The 21,388-nt window shown below is 38.2% G+C and overlaps 2 protein-coding genes across 4 annotated transcripts in view; both read right to left on the reverse strand.

Moving 5' to 3' along the window:
- LOC146454815 (CD209 antigen-like protein C) overlaps positions 1-5,594 on the reverse strand; it is a 6,499-nt gene extending 905 nt beyond the window's left edge. Inside the window, exons 1-3 of the mRNA XM_085095032.1 lie at positions 5,436-5,594; positions 2,687-2,767; positions 1,738-1,932 (exon numbers count right to left, since the gene is read on the reverse strand). Coding sequence (XP_084951158.1) covers positions 1,738-1,932; positions 2,687-2,759 — 268 coding nt within the window. The 5' untranslated portion in view covers positions 2,760-2,767; positions 5,436-5,594. The remainder of the gene's footprint in view (positions 1-1,737; positions 1,933-2,686; positions 2,768-5,435) is intronic.
- Positions 5,595-9,851: 4,257 nt separating this feature from the next.
- Positions 9,852-20,347, reverse strand: LOC146454816 (CD209 antigen-like protein C). Of its 3 annotated transcripts, none has more exons than XM_085095031.1 (4): positions 19,975-20,347; positions 12,380-12,472; positions 11,707-11,919; positions 9,852-10,743 (listed from the first exon to the last, which is right to left on the reverse strand). In XM_085095031.1, exons 2-4 carry the CDS (start codon positions 12,462-12,464, stop codon positions 10,292-10,294), a joined length of 750 nt encoding a protein of 249 aa, XP_084951157.1. In that variant the 5' UTR covers positions 12,465-12,472; positions 19,975-20,347; the 3' UTR covers positions 9,852-10,291. The 3 variants fall into 3 exon arrangements, with proteins under 3 accessions (XP_084951157.1, XP_084951156.1, XP_084951155.1); XM_085095030.1 differs by lacking the exon at positions 19,975-20,347 and adding an exon at positions 16,018-16,247; XM_085095029.1 differs by lacking the exon at positions 19,975-20,347 and having other exon boundaries at positions 12,380-12,692.
- Between the last annotated feature and the right edge of the window lie 1,041 nt (positions 20,348-21,388).

The following is a 21,388-nucleotide window of genomic DNA, read 5'->3' on the forward strand; positions in this document are numbered from 1 at the left end:
GCAACAAAATAAAAATAAATAAACAAACAAACAAATAATTAAATCATGGCCTTTTTTGTGCCGCATCTAGTTCGAATAAGGCTATGTTCACACGGAACCGGTTCCAAATGTTTACGATCTAAAAATCGTGACGGATACCCTTTTGTTCACACGGGACCTGCTCACCGTACCGTCAATCCGTTCCCGATGAGGTCCGACAACTGGACCTCCAAAAAAGCAGGTCCAGTTTTTGAACCGTTTCGGTCCCAAATGGATCTGTCACCGTGTAAACACCAGGACCGGTTCTTTTTGGTACTAGCAGCGCAATTAAGCTTGGGTACTAGTTGAATTTATCGTTTTTCGTTCAAGAAAAACGCCCTTTCAGTTGGTGAAAACGCTCCTATCTCTGCCGTTAGGATTTTCCACTACTTTCGATTTAGCCTTCTTAGGTGCCATTTTGAGAGCACCAACGTGTATTCTGTGCATGCTTAACTGGTAGAAACAGCTGCTTTTCTTACTTTGATTCAGTACCGACCGTAACAGACCGGCCCCGTGTGGCCTAACTTTGATAAGCGGAACGGTGCCGTGTGAACAGAAATTGTCCGTTCCAGGATAGGATCGGATCCATTTGGGACCGGTCTCATGTGAACATAGCCTAAGCCTACATCAGAGAATATACACGTTATGAATTTCAGAGGTTTATATATCGTAGGTAAATCTTGCGTAATTGAAACGATAAGAAAATGACAAAAAATTTAAAATTAATTGAATAACTGAACCGTATCTTCGCCTGCAGATGGCATATATCGTTTAAAGTTTAGTTACTCTTTCACAGGAATACCAATTGGCGCTTTTGCTTTGCTAATCATTATAGAAAGATAGGTTTCAATAAATTTGATTTTTCCCCCTAATGTGAATCAACATTTAAGCTGTACCTTAACAGTTCCTCTCTAAGGGGTTTTCAGCACTGACGTAGCTAATTTAGAAACTGAAGAAAGATACGAATTGTAAATTCAGTCAGGCGGCTAATCTTTTGGAACTCACCAAGAGAACGTTTAATGAAAGTTCCACAAAATCTTAGGTTTTCGTGAGTTTGTGAAAAGCAGCCCCTCAAAATCTCACCATAGAAAAAATGTTTTTAATGTGGAAATATCACAGACTACGAGATCTGCAAACTTCTTCCTCGAAAAGCAATTCATTTGTAATTGAAAAAACCTGTGTTGAGATAAACAACTGTTTTCTTCCTTCCTTCCTTCCTTCCTTCCTTCCTTCCTTCCTTCCTTCCTTCCTTCCTTCCTTCCTTCCTTCCTTCCTTCCTTCCTTCCTCCCTCCCTCCCTCCCTCCCTCCCTCCCTCCCTCCCTCCCTTCCTTCCTTCCTTCCTTCCTTCCTTCCTTCCTTCCTTCCTTCCTTCCCTCCTTCCTTCCTTCCTTCCTTCCTTCCTTCCTTCCTTCCTTCCTTCCTTCCTTCACTCACTCACTCATTCACTCACTCACTCACTCACTCACTCACTCACTCACTCACTCACTCACTCACTCACTCACTCACTCACTCATTCACTCATTCTCTCATTCTCTCATTCACTCATTCATTCATTCATTCGTTCGTTCGTTCGTTCGTTCGTTCGTTCGTTCGTTCGTTCGTTCGTTCGTTCGTTCGTTCGTTCGTTCGTTCGTTCGTTCGTTCGTTCGTTCATTCATTCATTCATTTATTCATTCATTGATAGTATCTCTCTCCTTCTCCGCACTCTCTCTTCCTACCTGGTTCAGGTGGAACGCCTACGCACTCCACAGTCATTGCAAACAACTCATCGAGTAGCTTCAATAACTGCTCTCTGTTCTTCTTCAATATCTTTTTCTTAACCAATTCTTTAATCTTGGTTATCTTTTCTCCAATCTTTTCGCCGATACCAATTCGCTCACTCCAATCATAGATAGAGGTTGAAAACGCGTTTCCTGTGAAAATTGGGTGAAAAATAAGTTTTTATCGTGACCAACACACCTTTCTAACCTAATGAAATTTGAAAATAAGAATCGATCTTACCCGCTTAATTTTCTCATCCCCATCGGCCTACCCACGGGTAAACCTTTACATCGGCCACCACTATAAAGTCCGGTTATAGACTAAAAGATTAGTCTTGTTATAGACTAATGGTTATAGACTGAAAGACCTGTCCAATGGCTTCCGAGTGGAGACGTTTTTAAAGGCTGTGCTTCGCGAATTAGAGCGAATATGAATTTGAAAGATTCCCAGTTAATAAGCCAAAAATCCGACATCGTCCTCAGGGTCTCTTGTCTTCTCAAGGAGAGACCCTTGGCACGAGGTTGACCAAAAATCCACTTTACTGAGCGAAATCAAAGTGTCTGTTGTCTGGCATTACATTTCTAGCGTGAACCGGGTGTGAAAACGTCGAGTTGCTGTCAAGAGAGATCATTCATGGCGCTAGAACAAGAGAGGCCTACAAGAACAAGAACCGTCCTCTTTTGACTGACAATATGTGCCTTCATTTGTCCCATGATGCCATCACTGAACAATCACTTTGTACTTATTACTTGCATTTTTTGTGATGTTGTGCACGACGGTAACTTACGGCTTTATCAGTAATTGTTTAAACCAAATATAGATGTTATTTATTTATTTATTTATTTATTTATTTATTTATTTATTTATAAAAGCGGTTCCATTTATAAAATTTACTTCCGCACTCACCAGACGGCTTTGCATCCGTAGCCACTAACAACGTAATCAAGAACATAATGAATACTGCTTCCTTTATAGCCATCTCTGATTCTGTTGATAAAAGGATCAATTGTGAGTGGCGATGATTGTCACTTTTTGATGAAGAGTTTCGGTGCCTGATTAATATCTCGTCGGAGTTTAGATTGAAATATGCTGATGTCTTAAAAGTTTTTACCGCCGTAAAGTTCGTCAACAATTAAGGAAATCCGTTAAATTTTATGTTGTTATTAGAGTTTAGGAATAAGCCCAGCCCACCTGCCGCCCGCACCCACTGATAATCGTATTTAGCTTTAGGGGAAAACATGTATGCAACTGTGTTTAAGTAAAAAATAAATTAATAAATAAATCAATAAATAAATAAATGAAGCCTCATTTAATGTGACTTTATTAGGAGTACACAGAAATATGTAAAATGTCAGAAACTGTAAACTATTACACTCTGTTCTTTTTTTTATAAGAACGTCTAATTTTGGAGCTGAGGCTGAACGTTCTTATAATTTTTTGCGATTTGAGGCTGAAAACGTTCTTAAGATGTTCTTAAATTACATGGTATACACTACACGAATTTCAGTAAGTCAATGCAGGACACCTATCAAAGTGCATTGCCTATTGAGATATGGGATCAAGAACAGCTGATTATGAGAAACCGAGATGTGTGTCACCATTGTTAATGTTATACAAAACATGCCCTTAAGTATTTTGGTTAATTTACATTTGTTACCTTGATTTTATATACAGATCAGCCTAAGGAATGTTCTTAACACGTTCTTAAAATTTTGGCTAATCTCAGCCTCGACGTTCATATAAAAAAGGTTCTTACAAAAAAAAAAAAAACATAGAGTACTCTGAGATTGCAAGGCAATATTAATCGGCAACCAGTTAAGCCGTTAGGTGTTGGCCTAAAATATGACAGTATGCATATTAAGTGTCCCGAATGAAGCCTTTTAATTTTTGGCCTTGAGTTACAGGCCTTTTAAAAATGTGACAGTTCGAAGGAAAAGTGTCCTGAGTGAAGCCATTAGTTATTGGCCTAAAATGAGGGAGTGTCCCAAAGCCCTTTTTACTGGTCTAAAATGCCACAGTAAGTGTGAAAAGATTACTAAATTAAGCCGTTATTAACTGGCCTAAAATGTCGTAGTTTATCTGAACCAGTCCTGAATAAACGGTAAGTCACTGGCCTTAAATGTCACAGTATGTGTAAAAAACCTAAAATGTCACAGTATGTATTAGTATCAGCAGTGTCCTGAATGAAGCCGTTAGTTATTGGCTAAAATTGTCACAGTATGGATGAAAGGTATCCCGAATGAAGCCGTTATTTACTGGCCTAAAATGTCACAGTATGTGTGAAAAGACTACTAGCCTGTGAACAGGCTCCCAAGTGGGGTATAAAGCGAAAAGAAAAATCGGTGAGCCGGGCGAGCGAAGCGCGGTATGCGAGCTTGATGTTTGTCTTTGCCCTATACCCCACTTGGGAGCCTGTTCACAGGCTAATAGACTACGAACACTAAGCCGTTAGTAAGAGGCCCAAAATGTCACAAATGACAAATAATTGCCACGACTCTGCTGTACCTGTGAAAACAGGAACTCGTAAATGTCACAATACGCGGACAAGAATGAAAGAGGAAGTTCGAATTGAGATTGTTTTACTGGAATTCCTGTAATTCTATGATCTGTTTTAACTCTAACATCATTAAAAGAGAATCAAGCTGAAAGCATGTGAGTGGTCTTGCTTATGTGTCAGTCGTTTAAGGTCTAAAGTGTGGCCATTGAAATGAAAGTTATCAGGCAATCTTCCCTGTGGTACTGTTTATTATGCTCTACAAGGTGGTTCTAACTTTGAGTGCGTGCGTGAATTCCTTAAGTGTAGCCGTGACAGATATTTAAATTGCCTCAATTATCTATAACGAAGACTTACCGGTTTAAGAATTGTACTCAGAGAATTTTTATGGAATAAAAATACTCAGTACAAATACTCAGTTTGTTGCCTACACGCTTTTTTTCTCGCTCCACCTTGGGGTTAGTTAAATTAACAGAAAAATGGAACAATCCTAAAGCAGGGAAGTTTGACAATGGAATTTAATTTTTCCCTCTTTGATTAGGATATAATTATCGCTTATTCATGAAATATGCGACATGTGCCGGAAGCTGTCCTAGCAGGGCTTTGATCGTGAGTAAAGAAAATGATACGTGAGTGAAATTCAGAACTTGAGGTCAAAGTATAATAGACATAAATCAGAAGCGTACGTAAATGATCAGAGTTCAAAGACCAGTAAAATAAAAAGAACGTCTCAGGAGGCAAATCGCTTGAAAAAATTAGCGAAGTGAGAGAATATACTCCGGCTTGTGACTGTGAAATACACTGCTAGTGAATCGGTGATTTTTTGGAGGTGCTTACATAGTTAATGAATGCGAGCCAGCAATTCTCAGAAAACATGACGTATTACGGTCCACATAGAAAAATACACTGAACGTCACAGAATAGTATGAAACGGAATGACTCACAATATCACAGCGAATATAAAAGGTTAAATAATACAGAATTAAAGTGACAGACTGTAAAATGGGAAATAACTGAACTAAAGATTGTTAAATCCAAGATCCCGCTGGGAAGACTCCTGAGTGCACAAATAAGTCACTTGCACTGATGGCATTATGCACTGATGGTGTTATTGCTATCGTAACTCGGCTCAAGGTTAGATAACTTCAGCTTTTTACTTACCTCTCACTGAAAGCCTTACTTTGAACTGAAATTAGTTTGGAAAAGGAAGGAGTGATAGGGAGAGCAGTCGATCAGCCAAAGATCCGTAGCAGACTAAACTAAATAAAACTGTACGTGTCTACTTAATCACGTCAAGTGCTCCGTCCAAACTTGATAAACAGGAATTCGTAATTTAATACCCTCCCACGTTCACATGCAATTCAAACAGGAACTTATAACTTGGAGAATTTTCTCCGCAATCACTGGGTAATGTAATCCCGGCTCGATTGTGATCTATTACTAGTAGTACTTATCAGTATAAGTGCCAACGACCAAACAGGAAAACTAGGGTCTTGTTTCTTTGTAAAGCGTGTTAAAAACAATTTGCCGGTTGAAAAAGAGCGTGTGGTAATATGGCCATCGTTTTTGTAATTGAGGTATGTCTATAACAAATGAGGTGTTAATACAACCTTGAAGGAATGTTTTTATTATTCTTTGTAAGGAGACCAAGCTGAAGCTTGTATACGTGATGCAGCTTGGTTTTAGGCCGTGTCCAAGATAATTTGTGGAAAAAAACTGAATGGAACACACCATGGAAACTATGTGACTCAATTATTCTAAAACTGTAGTTTGTGAACCTTTATTGCATGCAAAAATATTGTCCACTCACAACAAATTGAATTTCTTTAAAAGCGGGAATAACAAAAATTTTGAATGGTTTAGTGGAAAGACTTATCGGACATCTGTTCGTGATGTTTGCATTACGGGCAAAAGTAATTGGAATTGGCTTGTCCGTACTGACAAGTGCTTCTAAAACTTATTTGTCCAAGGTATTCCAAAAGTATTGACTTAATTCCTATTCCATACTTCAATAAAATAGAGCCGATTCGACATTATTTCCATGCGTTATTGATCTCATAAAAACTGATGATTTTATATAACGTGAACATATTTCGTTTTGCAGCTACATTAAACGCTTCGTCTGCGGGGAAGTATGATAGATTTTAATTTTTCCCTCTTTGATTGGGATGTAATTGTTGTTTTTTGTTATCTATATATACATGGGCCTGAACTTAGCAGGACATTGGTGAGTTATGAGAATGATACGTGAGTGAAATTCAGAACAAAAGTATATTTTAGAGCTGAACCCGCAATGTTCAAAGAGTATCGATCCAAACGACAGAGAGAACAGTTCTAGAAGGTAAATTGCACGAAAAAAATAGCGAAGTGAGAGAATATACTCGTGACTGTGAAATAAACTTCTAATAAATTAGTGATTTTGGGGAAGTGTTGGCGTTGTTAATGAGTGCGAGCTGGCAATTCTCAGCAACAAAAATATGAAGTAACGATCCACACAGGCCTATCCTTTTCCTTCATTCTGAGCAGAAATGTGAATCTTTAAAAGCAACTTTTTAGATCCCAGAAATTTGTTTTTATTGGATCAATGTCAACTCTTTCTTAACATTCTGACTTACATGTATCTGGAAGTCAAATTAACATGTTATAACGCTTGTTCTAAATGCTGTCAGTCTTATCACTGAATCAGATCAAAATCATCTCTTTTCTTAACATTTTTGTCTTATCCAGAAGAAAAATTTAATTAACATGTTATAACGCTTGTTCTGTATGCTGTCACTCTGATCACCGATTTTGGAGTTTGGCTGTCTAAGAAAGCTTGTGCTCGACTTTTGTTTTGCCTGTTCCGTGGCGAGTGCAATGTGCTAATCGCTGGCAATGTGGCGGGCGCTTAAGGTCTGCTTCTCCTTGATGGGCACACGACAAAGTACGATTGCAAACATTACAGTGGAATACAGATTTGCCTGAAGTAACAGAAGAAACAAAAGGATACCTCACTATCCAGTCTTTGTTGAACTTGCTTTTGTATTTTGGCGCCCCCACACATTTGGCCTTCTTCACGACAGGAGAGTCAGGGTCCGACTCTGAGCTGGAATCCGCTATTATGTGTGGAGAGTCCACGTTATCGTTCTGCGGTCAGCATTTGTGAACATGTGCAATAGTCATTAAACCCACTGACCAGAGAAACGCTTTTTCTCCACAAGAATAATGTGTTGGAAGCGAGTACAAACCGAACAAGGATTAAATTATATCATAAAAGATAGTTTATCACGAGATGATCTTGAGAACGTAAGATTGAATTTGTTTGCGTGAGACTTAAGAGCTCTGACTGATTCTATTCATAAACTAGTCAAGGATGACTAACCTTGACAGAGCAAGGTTTAGAACATTCTTGAACATTACACTACAAAGCCAGTCTCCGGATGACGCATTACGTGTTCCATCAGTATGAACGCTTCGGCTCTTGATATTGTTGACATGATGTTCGGCCTTCCAATTTAAGAAGATCGGACCTGATGGCCTAATAGTCGGAAATGACGTAAAATGTTTGGACACTGCTCTCTGTTTGACGCCCATCAACCTTGCCTCTTGTTTCTTAAGTAGCTTTTTGGAGACCCAAGACTAGTCATCACCACAAGAAGCTGCCATATTTCTCAAGAAGCCCAAATTGCATACAAAATTACCCTTGAAGAGAAAAACAAGCAGTCATTCTTTTGTTTATGGGGGTATTCAAATACACCCTTTGCCCTCCATTATTAGGAAATACATTTTTATTAGTGTTAAAAATTAAATCATTAAAGCGAATGTATAATCATTGTATGAAAATAGACAAACGTTTTATTTTTCGGTGTCGTCAATAAGGTGTTTTACATAGAAAAGAACGTTCATTAATGCGAATATCAGTTCAATTTAATGGAAATAACAAACTTTTAAGAGAATGAACAAACATTAGACGCTTCGAGGAAAAAAATCCATTACAACAGAGATACAGTCAGCGTTACAATCAAGCAAGTCTTAGCTCTATCCTTGAATCAAATCCCTATTCAAACATCGTGGTATATGTAAGTCTGCATAAACCTAAACCACGCTGCACATTTTCTGGCAATTATCTTGTTCACGTTTCTCCTCTTCTCGCGGGGATCTTCAAACGCCCTAACTATCCTTTATCCGTATCCTTGGGAAACGGTTTCGACGAACTCTGTGCTCCATTACTGCGAAACCAGTGTGCACATGTACAGCATCGTTTTTAAATTTAAGCATCCATATAAATCCATTGGGAAATTAGACAGAAACCACGTAACTAAAAATCTTTTGTAGTTGAAATTTTATTCGCGCAATGGAACGTTAACCCTAGGTTAATGAATCTTCATTCGCACTAAAGAATGTTGTTTTCGATAAAACGCTATTCTAATTGGCCTTAATGAATCTTCTTTTCGATGCAAAACTCTTTAATGACTCTGCCACAAATTGAAATGTTTCATTTCCTAGTTAAACTGATTATACATTAATTTTATTGACCAATGTTTTCGCGCTAATGAAAATTTATAATTTATAATGAAGGGCAAAAGGTGTAAAACGCATATTCAAGAGTATTCGTGAAAATGGGATTTCCTCGCTAATGCGAGAGAATTTCCCGTTTTGTTATAAGACATTCATTTAGACAAAAAAAGGACGATAAAACGGTTCTTTTTATCAAGTTAAACATTGACTGGTGTGCCATACATGCGCTCGAACGTGTAAGTGAGCAATTCTCCTCATTTCCCTCGATGAAAACGGGTAAAAGTTTGATAAGAATTAATAATTCCAGAAACCAGTAAAAACATGTTTGTTTGCTTGTTTTTCTTCAAGGAGTGCGCCTTGGATATGAGATGATAGACAGCCAATGAAGGGCGTAGCGTCGAGTTGGTTATAATCATCTCACATCCTACAAACGGGATATTGCTAATTTTGCTTTGCAAGAAATACAAGACGACAATTTAATGGTTGCTATACCTCGGGCATGGGGTAATCGCTCTTGTTCTGTAGTTGGGGTTTCGTTCCGTCGGACCTATAACGTGCGCGATGATTGTTTTTTTGTTTGTTTGTTTGTTTGTTTTTTTTTTCTCGTACGGTAGAGGCTAAAATCAAACATTACCCGAGAGGGCAACAATTCGAAAATTGTTGTCCTCGCGGGATACAACACAAACTCATACTTTCCTGGGGTGGAAAAGAAAAACTTGAGTAGGTTGGATGACCGTTAAGGCAGGTGATTAAATCTTGACAGATGGTGGTGTGATGCTTTTGCCCACCCGCGTCCCATGTCTTTGCGTGAGATAAAGTTTGATACTTTGAAAGTTAAAGGTTGGATAAAACAGTTTGTGTATCGAAAACCCCAAGCCCATTCACTGAGTAGTGAATACGGGTAAAGAGGAGAAACGGAAAATATGTTTGACGTTATAATCAAATATTAAGACTGATCGACTTTCGAAATAATCGATTGGTTATCGTTAATACTGAGGAAGCTACAAAAGTGAAGACACCCACGTCACGCAGATGTCGTGATCTCCCTGGCTGACTTCACTCAGGGTTTTCAGGAGAAAAATCAACCTCTCAAATAACCTTTTTTTTATTTGACTCAATTTTTTATTTGACCTTAAATTGCAACACAAGTTGTCTTGATGACCAAAAGTGATTGCCGGTCTCTTTGAAGTACACCTGGCCTATTCAGTGGATAAATCACCATCCAGCCGATAAAATGTATTTCAACCAATGCATTTTATCTGCTGGATAGCGAGTTATTCTGAACAACCGGGGCCTGGAATCGATAAGGATGTTTAACTAGTAATTTAAAAGAAACAACTAGTTACCTTAACATAGCGGCGTTCATCTTAAACTTTATTAGCTTAATTAGAGCCCACAAAGAAACCATTCTTACAGGTTTACGCTAAAAGCCAATCATTTACTTAAACATATTCTTTTCGTAATTAAACCTCGTCACTAAACTACTTCCACAACTTCACGCTGAGAAGGAGCTGGGCGCCCTAAATGGACTTCTCGCAAAGAATAACTGGGTACTTATTTTGAAAGAAAGTGCCTTGCAAATCACAGGGTGCATCATTCCACTTTCTATTTAAGTTTTTGAAGACTTCTTCAAGCTCTCCCATTATGTGGCCACAATCCTCGTTACCTCCGGAGTTGCTTGGATTGTTGGGTGCCCATGCAGTATACCCTCCGGCTACTGCAGTGCCATCAATCCAGTACAGCTTATCATCTGCCTGATTTCTCTGGATTCCAATCCACGCACCACCCGATGTGATGGTGTTCTGTGCAAACACCAGGTCGGCAATGAATTGGTTTTCCTCGGCTGATTTGATTATAGGCAAATCTGCACCACGACGTTGGCAGGCTTGTCGAGCAGCATTCCAAGTTTGGGTTTGAGTATCGTCGATGTAATAACATGATTCATCATTTGTAACCCAGCCATCTGGACAATCTTAAAAAGTAAATAAATAAATAAAGAAAGAAAGAAAGAAAGAAAGAAAGAAAGAAAGAAAGAAAGAAAGAAAGAAAGAAAGAAAGAAAGAAAGAAAGAAAGAAAGAAAGAAAGAAAGAAAGAAAGAAAGAAAGAAAGAAAGAAAGAAAGAAAGAAAGAAAGAAAGAAAGAAAGAAAGAAAGAAAGAAAGAAAGAAAGAAAGAAAGAAAGAAAGAAAGAAAGAAAGAAAGAAAGAAAGAAAGAAAGAAAGAAAGAAAGAAAGAAAGAAAGAAAGAAAGAAAGAAAGAAAGAAAGAAAGAAAGAAAGAAAGAAAGAAAGAAAGAAAGAAAGAAAGAAAGAAAGAAAGAAAGAAAGAAAGAAAGAAAGAAAGAAAGAAAGAAAGAAAGAAAGAAAGAAAGAAAGAAAGAAAGAAAGAAAGAAAGAAAGAAAGAAAGAAAGAAAGAAAGAAAGAAAGAAAGAAAGAAAGAAAGAAAGAAAGAAAGAAAGAAAGAAAGAAAGAAAGAAAGAAAGAAAGAAAGAAAGAAAGAAAGAAAGAAAGAAAGAAAGAAAGAAAGAAAGAAAGAAAGAAAGAAAGAAAGAAAGAAAGAAAGAAAGAAAGAAAGAAAGAAAGAAAGAAAGAAAGAAAGAAAGAAAGAAAGAAAGAAATCATAATCTGTTTTGTGCCGCATTTCATTCGGATAATTACGTCTACTTCAAATAATATTCAAGTAAATTCAATTAATGTAAATATTGCGTAATTGAAATTATAAGAAAGTGCAACTTCAGGAAAGTTCTGTAAAAAGTGCTAAATTAACTGAACATATCAGTCGCCTGCAGACGGCATATAACGTTTAAATTTAAATTTTAGTTACTCTTTCTCGGCAATACCAATTGGTACTTTTGCTTTGCTATTCATTATATAAAAAAATAAATTTCAAGAACCGCTCTAATAGTGTAATAGTCTATCGCTCTCCTCTTTCCTACCTGGCGCTGGTGGAGGAGGTGGAGGGGCTTCGCACTCCTTAGCCATGGTGGACAACTCATTAAGTAGTTTCAAAACCTGTTTTCTCTTTTTCTTGAACCTCTTTTTCTTAACCAATTGTGTAATCTTGTTTATCTTTTCCTCCATCCGTTCGCTGATACCATTTCTGTCGCCCCCGTCATCGACAGAGGCTAGAAACGACTTTTCGCGCAATACTACAAAAAATAAAAAGGTGGTAATTATGGCTTTTCATAACTAACACATGTTTCTGACCTAACAACGTTGGAAAATAAGGATGTATCTTCCCGCTTTTTGACTTTCCCTATGCCTTACCGGTCTACATGCACTGAAACATCCTCGCACAGGCTACCCACTGTAAATCCTGCTTATAGACCCACAAGTGAAAAACTTGCCGATCGAACTATTTAATTTGCTGTATTTCGCAAATCACTTCAAATCCAGATTTGAAATATTCCCAGTCTTTCTGAACGTATCCTGGTGTGGGTTGAGCGGCAAAACCAAAGTGTTTGATCTGAGAAACATTTCTGAGGTGGACCGTGTGTAAATAAACATTCATTCATTCTTTTATTCAGTGGTAATTTGTGTGAATCAAATACAATTATCTGTTTGTTTCTTGATTTTTTGTTAAAAAACTTCCATTGCGTAATTATTTACCTCGAACCTCATCGGGCTCCTTTGCATCCATATCCACAAGCAACGAGATAAAAAACATGATAAATACAGCTTCCTTTATAGCCATCTCTGATTCTGCTGAACAACACAAGCGGATCATGAGTGTAAGTTTTGGAATTGTCGATTGTTTCAGGATCGCTCTTTTGCCATAAAAACTGCTAATTTAATTGAACCTCCGGCACCGGCCAATCTAATTCCCTTCTGCAATAGGCGTCTCTAGAAAATGCTGATTTTATTATGCAAGAGTCTATTTGTAACAAATCATCCCAACATGCTTGGTCTCCGCTCTGTAAATCACAACATTCCTGGCACATGACTACATCATGACACTTCCTACGCACAGAACTACCACCTATTACCTAAGACCTTCAAATATTTATTTGCAAAATTTTCAAGCAATTGAACGGATTTAAGAAGACTGAAAAACCTTTCTTTCGGCAATTTTACTGTATAGTCGTATTATACTTTCTTGCATTTAGAATATTTTTAAGTGTAGATTTTTATCTTGAATATGCAATTGCTGTGGCTACTCTTCAGTTGGAATTCAATACACTTTATGTACCCAAGAAGAACTGCAAATAATACTAAGTCCAACTGAGATAACATTAAGGTTTGTTTTTCTTTTCACGTTTAATTTCGATACCGAATGCTTCTTGTGCTTACAAATATGTTCCCAAAGGAAATAATTCGTGGCAGCTTTGGTCACAATCTATTGTTTCTTTGTGTCACAAATTTTAGAATCTGAAGGGAGAAGAAGTTCAGCTTTGAAATTTCTTCCCAGATCCGCCCCTGGAAGCGGTATTTTGTGAGATTCATTTTAATAAAAGGGCTTTGAACGGTTTGAAGACGGAAATTGAAAGGAAAGTGTTATTATTTTGGATCAATTACCGATCAAAAACGGGGTACCCGCACCTGACATGCACGGTCGAAAATATAATTTGGAATTTTCATCGTTTCTACCTCTGCATTTCGAAAACAAACGGCTAGCTTCAGTAACCTGTAAGATTAGAACTTTAGCCGGTAACCGTATCTCATCGATTTCGCTCAAACTCGACATGTAAACTACTTTATGGATCGTAACTGCGAGGTTTGTAGGTTTCTATTATCTTTACTTTGGAAAATAAAGAGAATTGTATTTTCCGCTTCTGTTTCGAGTTCTTGTTCACACCCTGATTCTTTCCCTTGATTAGTTATTGTTTGCTTCGCTCCTTATTGGCTGATCGAGACTATTTAGGCTCTCGGGCTTCGTTATTCTCGTACTCTCACGCTCGTGGCCCCAATATCTCTAGCTACGTATTGCGTTTTACTGTATCGCAATGGAAAATTTCGAAAGCACTGCAACGACAAAGGCCGTCGAGCAAGGCGTCGATCCACGAGAATCTTTATCTTATTCAGGTTCGGAAGGCGTAGCAGGCACAAGCATTGGTTTTCAAGGAAAGGAGAATCCTGTCGTTGCGCCTTTGGTACAAGAAGTTTTTTCGATGTGCAAGAATTATCTCGAAGTGAAGTTGGACGAGAAGGGAAAAGAATTTCGGTCGCAGTCCAAAGTCAGTGATAAGCAGATAACGCAGATGAAATTTATAGGCAACCAAAAGCAGTTTGAGCACTATGCTCAAGTCGATTTGGTTTTCGATAAAATCTTGACAGCTGATGTTCCAGAGAACAGGGAAATCAAGAAACTGGCCGGCGAAGGAAAAGATCTCATCCGAAAGCGTCAGAAGTTAATTCGTATTGCAGACAAGAGTGCTGAACGATGGAAGGCCTCGTAGAGGAGTACATGTCAGATGAGCTGGCTTCCGGTTCTGAGGACGAGAAGCGACTGAAAAGGGCAAAGGAAGCGGCCAGTAGGAAAAAGAGACACACAGCTCAAGCATGCCGAGATTCCGAAAAGAGGCTCAAAAGTGTTTTAGCGCCAAACGACCAGCAGCTTTTTCGCGGTAAGAACTTCGATCTGTGTTCCCTTTTGTCTTCGCATTGGGTACTTTGTTTTTTTCTCACGGATGGGTCCGCTTGTGAAGCATACCAAATACTGTATTTGACTGTTTTTTGCTTGCTTGCAAGTGGAAATGAAACCAGAAGCATGTTAATACCTGTCGTGAATTGTAATAACGTACCTATCGTGAATCGTAATAACCTGTTGTCGTAATTTGTAATAATCCAAGCTGTCGAGAATTGTAATACCAGGTTGTCGTGATTTGTAATAATTCTTAAGAACAAACAATTTCAAAAGAAAATAACAATTAATTAGCTGCATTTATCCATGAAACTCGTGTTTGAATCTCGTGATGTAAAATTACTTCTCTGCTGGCCAACACAACAAGGGCTATTCAATCAGTAATATTCCCTCCGGCTTTTGACAAGTCCGCAGTAGTCAAGCCGGTTTAATGAATTGTTTACCAGGTGATTTGAGTTATCTGCAAGAACCTGACAAATTGCACAATTCCTTTGTGCGTGGCTATCATTTTTATAAGGATGAATGGACACCTACTGTTGGCGAGAGTTGGAATTGTACGCGAGAACTAGAGAACATTTACGACAACTTAAAATCTATTTCTCATTCCATTAACTTTTTTGGTTTTATGTGAGTAACTTTCTGTCTCAGGAGACAATGGTCTGTGCGCCATAGCTCAGTGTCTCTGATGAAGTTACAGGGTCTGCTGTGGTTGTGCAGCCAAATCTTGGAAGTCAGGATACGATAAACTATGCCGCTCGAGGTCTGTCTTACTCTGAGATGCTGTCACTCAAATCGTTGGTAAAACGACTCAACCGTACTCAGTTCTCTGTTATTCATTTTAAGGGACATTATTCATGCACACAAAATGAAAATCTTAAAAAAGGCTTTCTTTTTTCATTCAATTTTAGTTATTATTTCCACTAGAGCAATAAGGTTGTCTGTTTCCTTTGCTGAAACTTCTTGAAATGTTCTAAATTGTAACATTTTTGTCTCCCTAGTAACACACCTTGGCAAGTGATGTTATAGCTGTCAAAAAATCAAGAAGACTGAACAACTTTATTGGTTTTTGAAACTAATGAGTTGAGGCACGAAAGTAATATCCTTAGAACTTCCTCCGTTTGCCAAGATTACGCAAGTGAAATGAGTTCTCGAAATACTTTTGGCTGTGAGTCATATGATCTGGAAGATCTGGTCCACTTGATGTAAAAAAGATCTGTGGAGGTAACAGGGCGCCTCCCATTCAGCCACGGAGTTAAATTCCCCCCAAAGACCCTTTTAAAAACAAAATACATCATTTTGCCTGTAATTTGTAACTGTTAAATTGTGACACAGCTGCAGTGGTTGTCCATGTCCGATATGTTATTTTGAAATAAATCAAACTAAAAACGAAACGAAATCAATGCTGGGGCAGGCGAGTGTCGAAAAAACCAAGTTAACGTTTAGAATAAAATTTATGGCTTTTTAATTTTAGTTGACTTTTGTCATCATTTCCTCTCCGCCGTCGTTTTTGTATAACAGGGAAGTCAAAACGAGATATTACAGGAAGATCTTGAATCACAGCCGTTGTTTTTAATGTGTGAGTAGAGTACAGTAATACTAAACACTCTAGAGTTCTAACTTAAAATTTAAAACATTATTTTATTGCGTTTAAAATACTGTAACTTACCTTCCAAAGCTGCTATCGGGCTCTATCGTTTAAAAACTGGATTGTATCCGTTAAGAATGTTTATTTTAATTTGGTGACTTTACCTTTTGAAGTTAAGGAAAATCGTGTGGGCTTTACCCGAAATTGATTGACGTCAGAATTTGCATCCCAAGTGTGCGTGTCAATAATTGTTAGAGTTTGCGTTTGTCCTAATCGATATTAATCCAATGATAACCAATTTCAATTCCTTACGGTCTACCAGAAATTATGTTATCTCATACATCGATAACAGTTTTAATCTTTTGTGTAAACTTACTCTCTAAATATCAATGCTGGAAGGTAAATCTTATGCAACAAGTATGTTAACTAAACGATGTTTTTAATAACTACTCCTGAATAATCTGAAATCCAATGAAATGAAATGCTTCTAAGCATCAATTTTACCAACGATATGACTGATCTCTGAAAAAGACAAGGTGGAGGCTTTTGGCGATCGCGTTCAAATAGTCTAAAAAAAATAGCTAAAACGCCCTTAGAAAAATCTTGAATCTTGTTTGACTGAACTAATATCAATGCAGAAAGCTAACTCCTCAATAGCTTTCATTATGGCCACCTTTTATACTATAAACTGAACGAAACAACAGCAAAGTAACCATAGATGATAGATTTCATTTGAGTGGTATCACTAAAAGATATTCTCCACAGATGCAACAGTTAGAAACAATGTCGACTCAGTCAGGATAATCAAATGTAGTTTTAGGGGGATGTTCTGTGGCCCAGGTGTTTACAAGATACCTGTTACGACTAACCGATGCAAGTAGATTCCTTTTCAATCCTGAAGCTGTGTATTCGTTTTCGTGTCACCGATGCGACAGGGCTTTTCAGGAATGATTTAAAACCCTGTGCGGGGGTCTTTACCAAACTGCTAATGACGCAGTTTACAATTAAAGGAGTAATGAGTTATGAATGCCCCCTTAGATGAACGTGAATTTTCGATAGACAATAGGAGTGTTCAATGCCCGAGATTTGTTACGTTACTTGGTGCTTCATTCACGTCCAACAGTGTCAGATTATGTGAAAGTACTGTAAGACGGGGCCTACGGCTTTTGTCCTTCTCCGAGAGGACTGAAGCGTCTAACCATGTGCAGATGTCAGAGCAAAGGCAGCACTTTCTCTTCAGTTATTTAAAAACCCTGAATGTTGGTGCAGCCGGGAATCGAACCAGGGTCTACCGCTCCACAGTCTCGTAGTCAACCAACTGAGCTAATGAGTTGGCGGTCCGGAATCTCAGTCATGTCGGTTCAAGTAAACGTTGTATACTGATTTTTCCCTCATTCCAGAATGGAAGTAGGCACACGATTACCCGGACTCTATACACTGTTGTTATGGGATCGTTTTTGAGTAAAAGCGGATCTCACTAAGTTTAGGAAATATCGCATCCTTTGCCAGTGTTTGTGTACTAAGAAATGAGCTTCACTTTGGTGAGGTGCGAAAGTTGTCGAAATACTTTTGGCTGTGAGTCATATATGACAAATGTTCTTCAGCAAAAGTTTTTGAGTTCTGCCTGTAACATTTAATACACCGGCGTAACATTTAAAACATTATTTTGTTTTTATAAGAAACGATTTGGAAATACATGTGGCAAGAAATATAAGTAATAGAAACCGACGTTTCGGTGCATCTTGCGCCATTATCAAGGTAATTACATAACTAATGATAAAAAAGGCGGTTTGTGAATAGGCTAAGTTGAAAACGAATTTGCATAGAAAAGTGCCAAGCTTATTACGTGAATACTTTAGCACGAAGAGAATCAGACTGTACATTCAGTGTTGGTTTTAGATTTTGAATACACAGCCTTTCATTAACAAGGCAGTCAAATTTGTTCGTGCATTTCTTGATTACTTTGAAACGTGCTGAGAAATTGTTCGGAATAGCAGTGTTATGTTCTGTAACTTACGTTACAAAGCTGCCCTCGAACTGTATATTTTTAAGAATTGGATTGTATCCGTTATGAATGCCAATTTTAATCTGGCGACTTCACTTTTTGAAGTTAAGGAAAACTGTGCTTTTCCAAAATTGATTGACGTCAGAATTTGCATCCCAAGTCTGCGCGTCAATAATTATTAGATTTTGCGTTTGTCCTAATTGATATTAATCCAATGATAATCAGTTCGAGATTCCTTACGTTCTACCAGAAATTTAAACTGAGTTCAAGATGATTTCTATCTCATACATCGACAATAGTTGTAATCTTTTCCGTACACTCTAAATATCAATACTTTAGGGTAAATCTTATGTAAAGAGTATGTAAATTAACGACGATTTTAATTTCTACTCTTGTATAAATAAAATTTGATGTCTAAAAATCGAATGATGCTGCTAACGATATTACGAGCCTCTAAAAAAGACAAGGTGAAGGTTTCGCGATCGAGTTGAAACATGTATTAAATGGAATCAAAATTTATGTAAATAATTTGATGTGTGGCTAAAAATACTTCTTTGGAAAAATCTTCACGTGATATAGCGAAACTCGAGTCTTGGTTGGTAAAACGTTCTTCCTCGCGAAGCGAGGTTAATAAATTTGTCGGGCCGAGCGGGGCTAAGCCGCGTATTCGAGCGAAAAATATATTTTTAAAACAATTATTCCATGAGCGCGCGTTGGATATGAGATGGGCGCGCAGCGCCGAGTTGGCTATAACCAATCTCATATCCAACAAGCGCGAATGGAATAATTGTTTTATTAAATTTTATTAAATTCTGAACGTTTGGATACTTGGAAGTTGTAGCTGAATTTTACTGCATTCTATTTTAATTTTACAAAACGACCGGAAGTTGATGTGACACAAACAAGGACATATGGGAAGGGACAGACAGACGGAAAGAGGAGTGAACATAAGGCCGAAACCACTAAGGCCATTGAAAGATTAACTGAATAATCAGACAAATACCACATGAATGCCAGCCAAAATGAACAAACCACATGACCGAAAGCCAATCTGTCCCCATAACCGAAAGATCAGCATACGACGCCAATTGCATGGTTGTAATTAGTCACTGAAAATGGGCTATTAGTGTGTACCTTTTATTAAAGTTAATTTTCAGTCCTCTGTCCATATAGACATTGGATATGACCGCACGATCGAAAGAACAGCAACAATTGCCAATTTTCACGGTTGTTTTTCGCGATTGAGGGCTTCTTCGTAATGTTTTCATACAGCTTTTAAATGGTTAAATTTTATTCTTTATAACATGTTTATGCCCATGGATAACAAAAAGAACTGGGCAAGCGGAGGAACAACTGAACAGACCAGAAACGCAAACGAACGAACAAACGGAAGCCCGAGCGAACGAATATCCAAACGGGCGAACGGATGGCCGAATGATCGAGTTAACGAACAAACGGTCCACCGAGTGCCTGCCGGTAACAACGAACGAACGAAAAACCGAGTGAACGAACCCGCGAAACGAGATGAACGGCTGAACGACCGAGTGGACAGCTCCTTTGTTTACAGTCATAGGTGTCTATATGGATCGATTTTCTAATATTTTAATGCAACCTTAAAAATTCTTATCTTTTCGGAACGAGTGAGAAGCGACGAGCTTTCGTTCTTATTACTTAATGTTAAGTAATTATTAAAAATCTTACGCACGTATTTTAGTGAGCTCACCAAAAAGATAATTATGAAACAGCATAGAGTGAAAAACGCAAAATAAAGCTCCGTCTGCTCAGAAGGTCTGTCAATCTCGTCAGGGGCACAGTGAACAGACCCGGTAGAGAGTTCAAAAAACCGCCAAACAACGAAACACGAAGGAAATATGTAAACGTCTTAGCGAGGGAGAAAATTATGAATAAATTCAGGATGAATCTCTCTACCACACGTTTCAAACTGCGGCACCACAGCTGGCCCTACGTACCTGAGCTGACATGTATGCATTCTATGCCGTTTAAACAAATAATAAACTTATGTTTCCTTGTACCTGATCGCTGAGTGTCGGGCGTCTGCAGAAGAAGAGTTCTTATTTTGCATCAATACAGCTGGCTGGATTAAGTCTCCTCGTAGATGAAACAACTTGGAAATGCAAAATGTTGAAACACGGAGCTGAAGAACGGCAAATTAACAGCTAAAGTCCGGTTTACACGTGCGATTTTTGATGCAATTTTTGACGCGATTTCCACTGCGATTTTTGTCGCGACCAAGTTGCAACTTTAAATCGCGCGTGTAAACCGGCTGCGATTTCAGTGCGACTGGGGCGCGATTTCAGCGCAACATCGCTGCAATTTCTATGAAACATGTGTTGAAACATGGTAATTTTGAGCAGCGGTTTTGCTTTGGAGCATGCGCATTCGTCTTGTAAAGAAAGGTGGCGTGTTGTCATCTTTCCGTGATGTTGCAAATTCTTCCCTAAACGATGGTGTAGTTTTTACTTTTGTTTTTGCTTTTCCTTTCTTTAACTTTTGCGAAAAATGCAAGAATGTGAATGGTTGACAGCTTTCATTGATACAGCGTGTAATTTCCTGTACGGCCGCATTCCTTTTGTGGTTTAGTTTATACTCTTGTAATGTTGTTTTATAAAGGCATTCGCGCGCAACAGGTACCAAGCAACCTGTGGGGACCCGGCTCAAACGTCATTTTTGACGCATTTGGCTGAAAAATCGCCACCAAATTGCATCAAGTTTCGAGCATGTTCGAAACTCGCGGCGACAAAGCGCGATAAATCGCACTGAAATCGCAGCAGTTGGTTCACACGCGCGATTTAAAGTTGCAACTTGGCGGCGACAAAAATCGCAGTGGAAATCGTGTAAATGTGTAAACCGGCCTTAACCTTTCAAACTTTAACAGCTATAACTGAGTCTTTCTACCTGGCTCCTTTGATAAAACAGTTGAGTTTGTTGATCTAACCGGGCTCGCGACATTATTTGAACACAACGTTTTATTCAAACGACAACGTCACACTCTAGTACCCAGACTATCTCGAAGCTAGATTGATTGTTAGCGCGCGCACTTTTAATTTAGTGAGAGAGTGAAAGAATGTCATAGTTAGCGCTGTAGTTTAGTTCTCCTTGTTAAAAACTATGCTGAAACCAGGTACTTTTAAAAGGTTAAATGCATTGTAAAAATAACTTTGATGTTTTAAGTCGAACAAACTGATGCCAAGAAGTCAATGACACTGAAAGCCTTAATATTAAGGTAATGATGCTTTATTGTTTCAAATTGTTTTTAATTCTATTTTAAATCTGCTCCAATGTTTAGAACCTGGAAAATGACTATAAGCGGACAATGCTAAGAAAAGTTTACGGGCGATGATATTTTCCCAGATCCATCTCTAGCTCTGTCAGGCAGCGACAAAATCACAAGACAATGAAAGCTACAAGGGGTAACTCGGATGTTTT

Source organism: Pavona decussata, unplaced genomic scaffold (genome assembly GCF_977016875.1).
Source record: "Pavona decussata unplaced genomic scaffold, jaPavDecu1.1 SCAFFOLD_300, whole genome shotgun sequence".
Classification (NCBI taxonomy): Eukaryota; Metazoa; Cnidaria; class Anthozoa; order Scleractinia; family Agariciidae; genus Pavona; species Pavona decussata.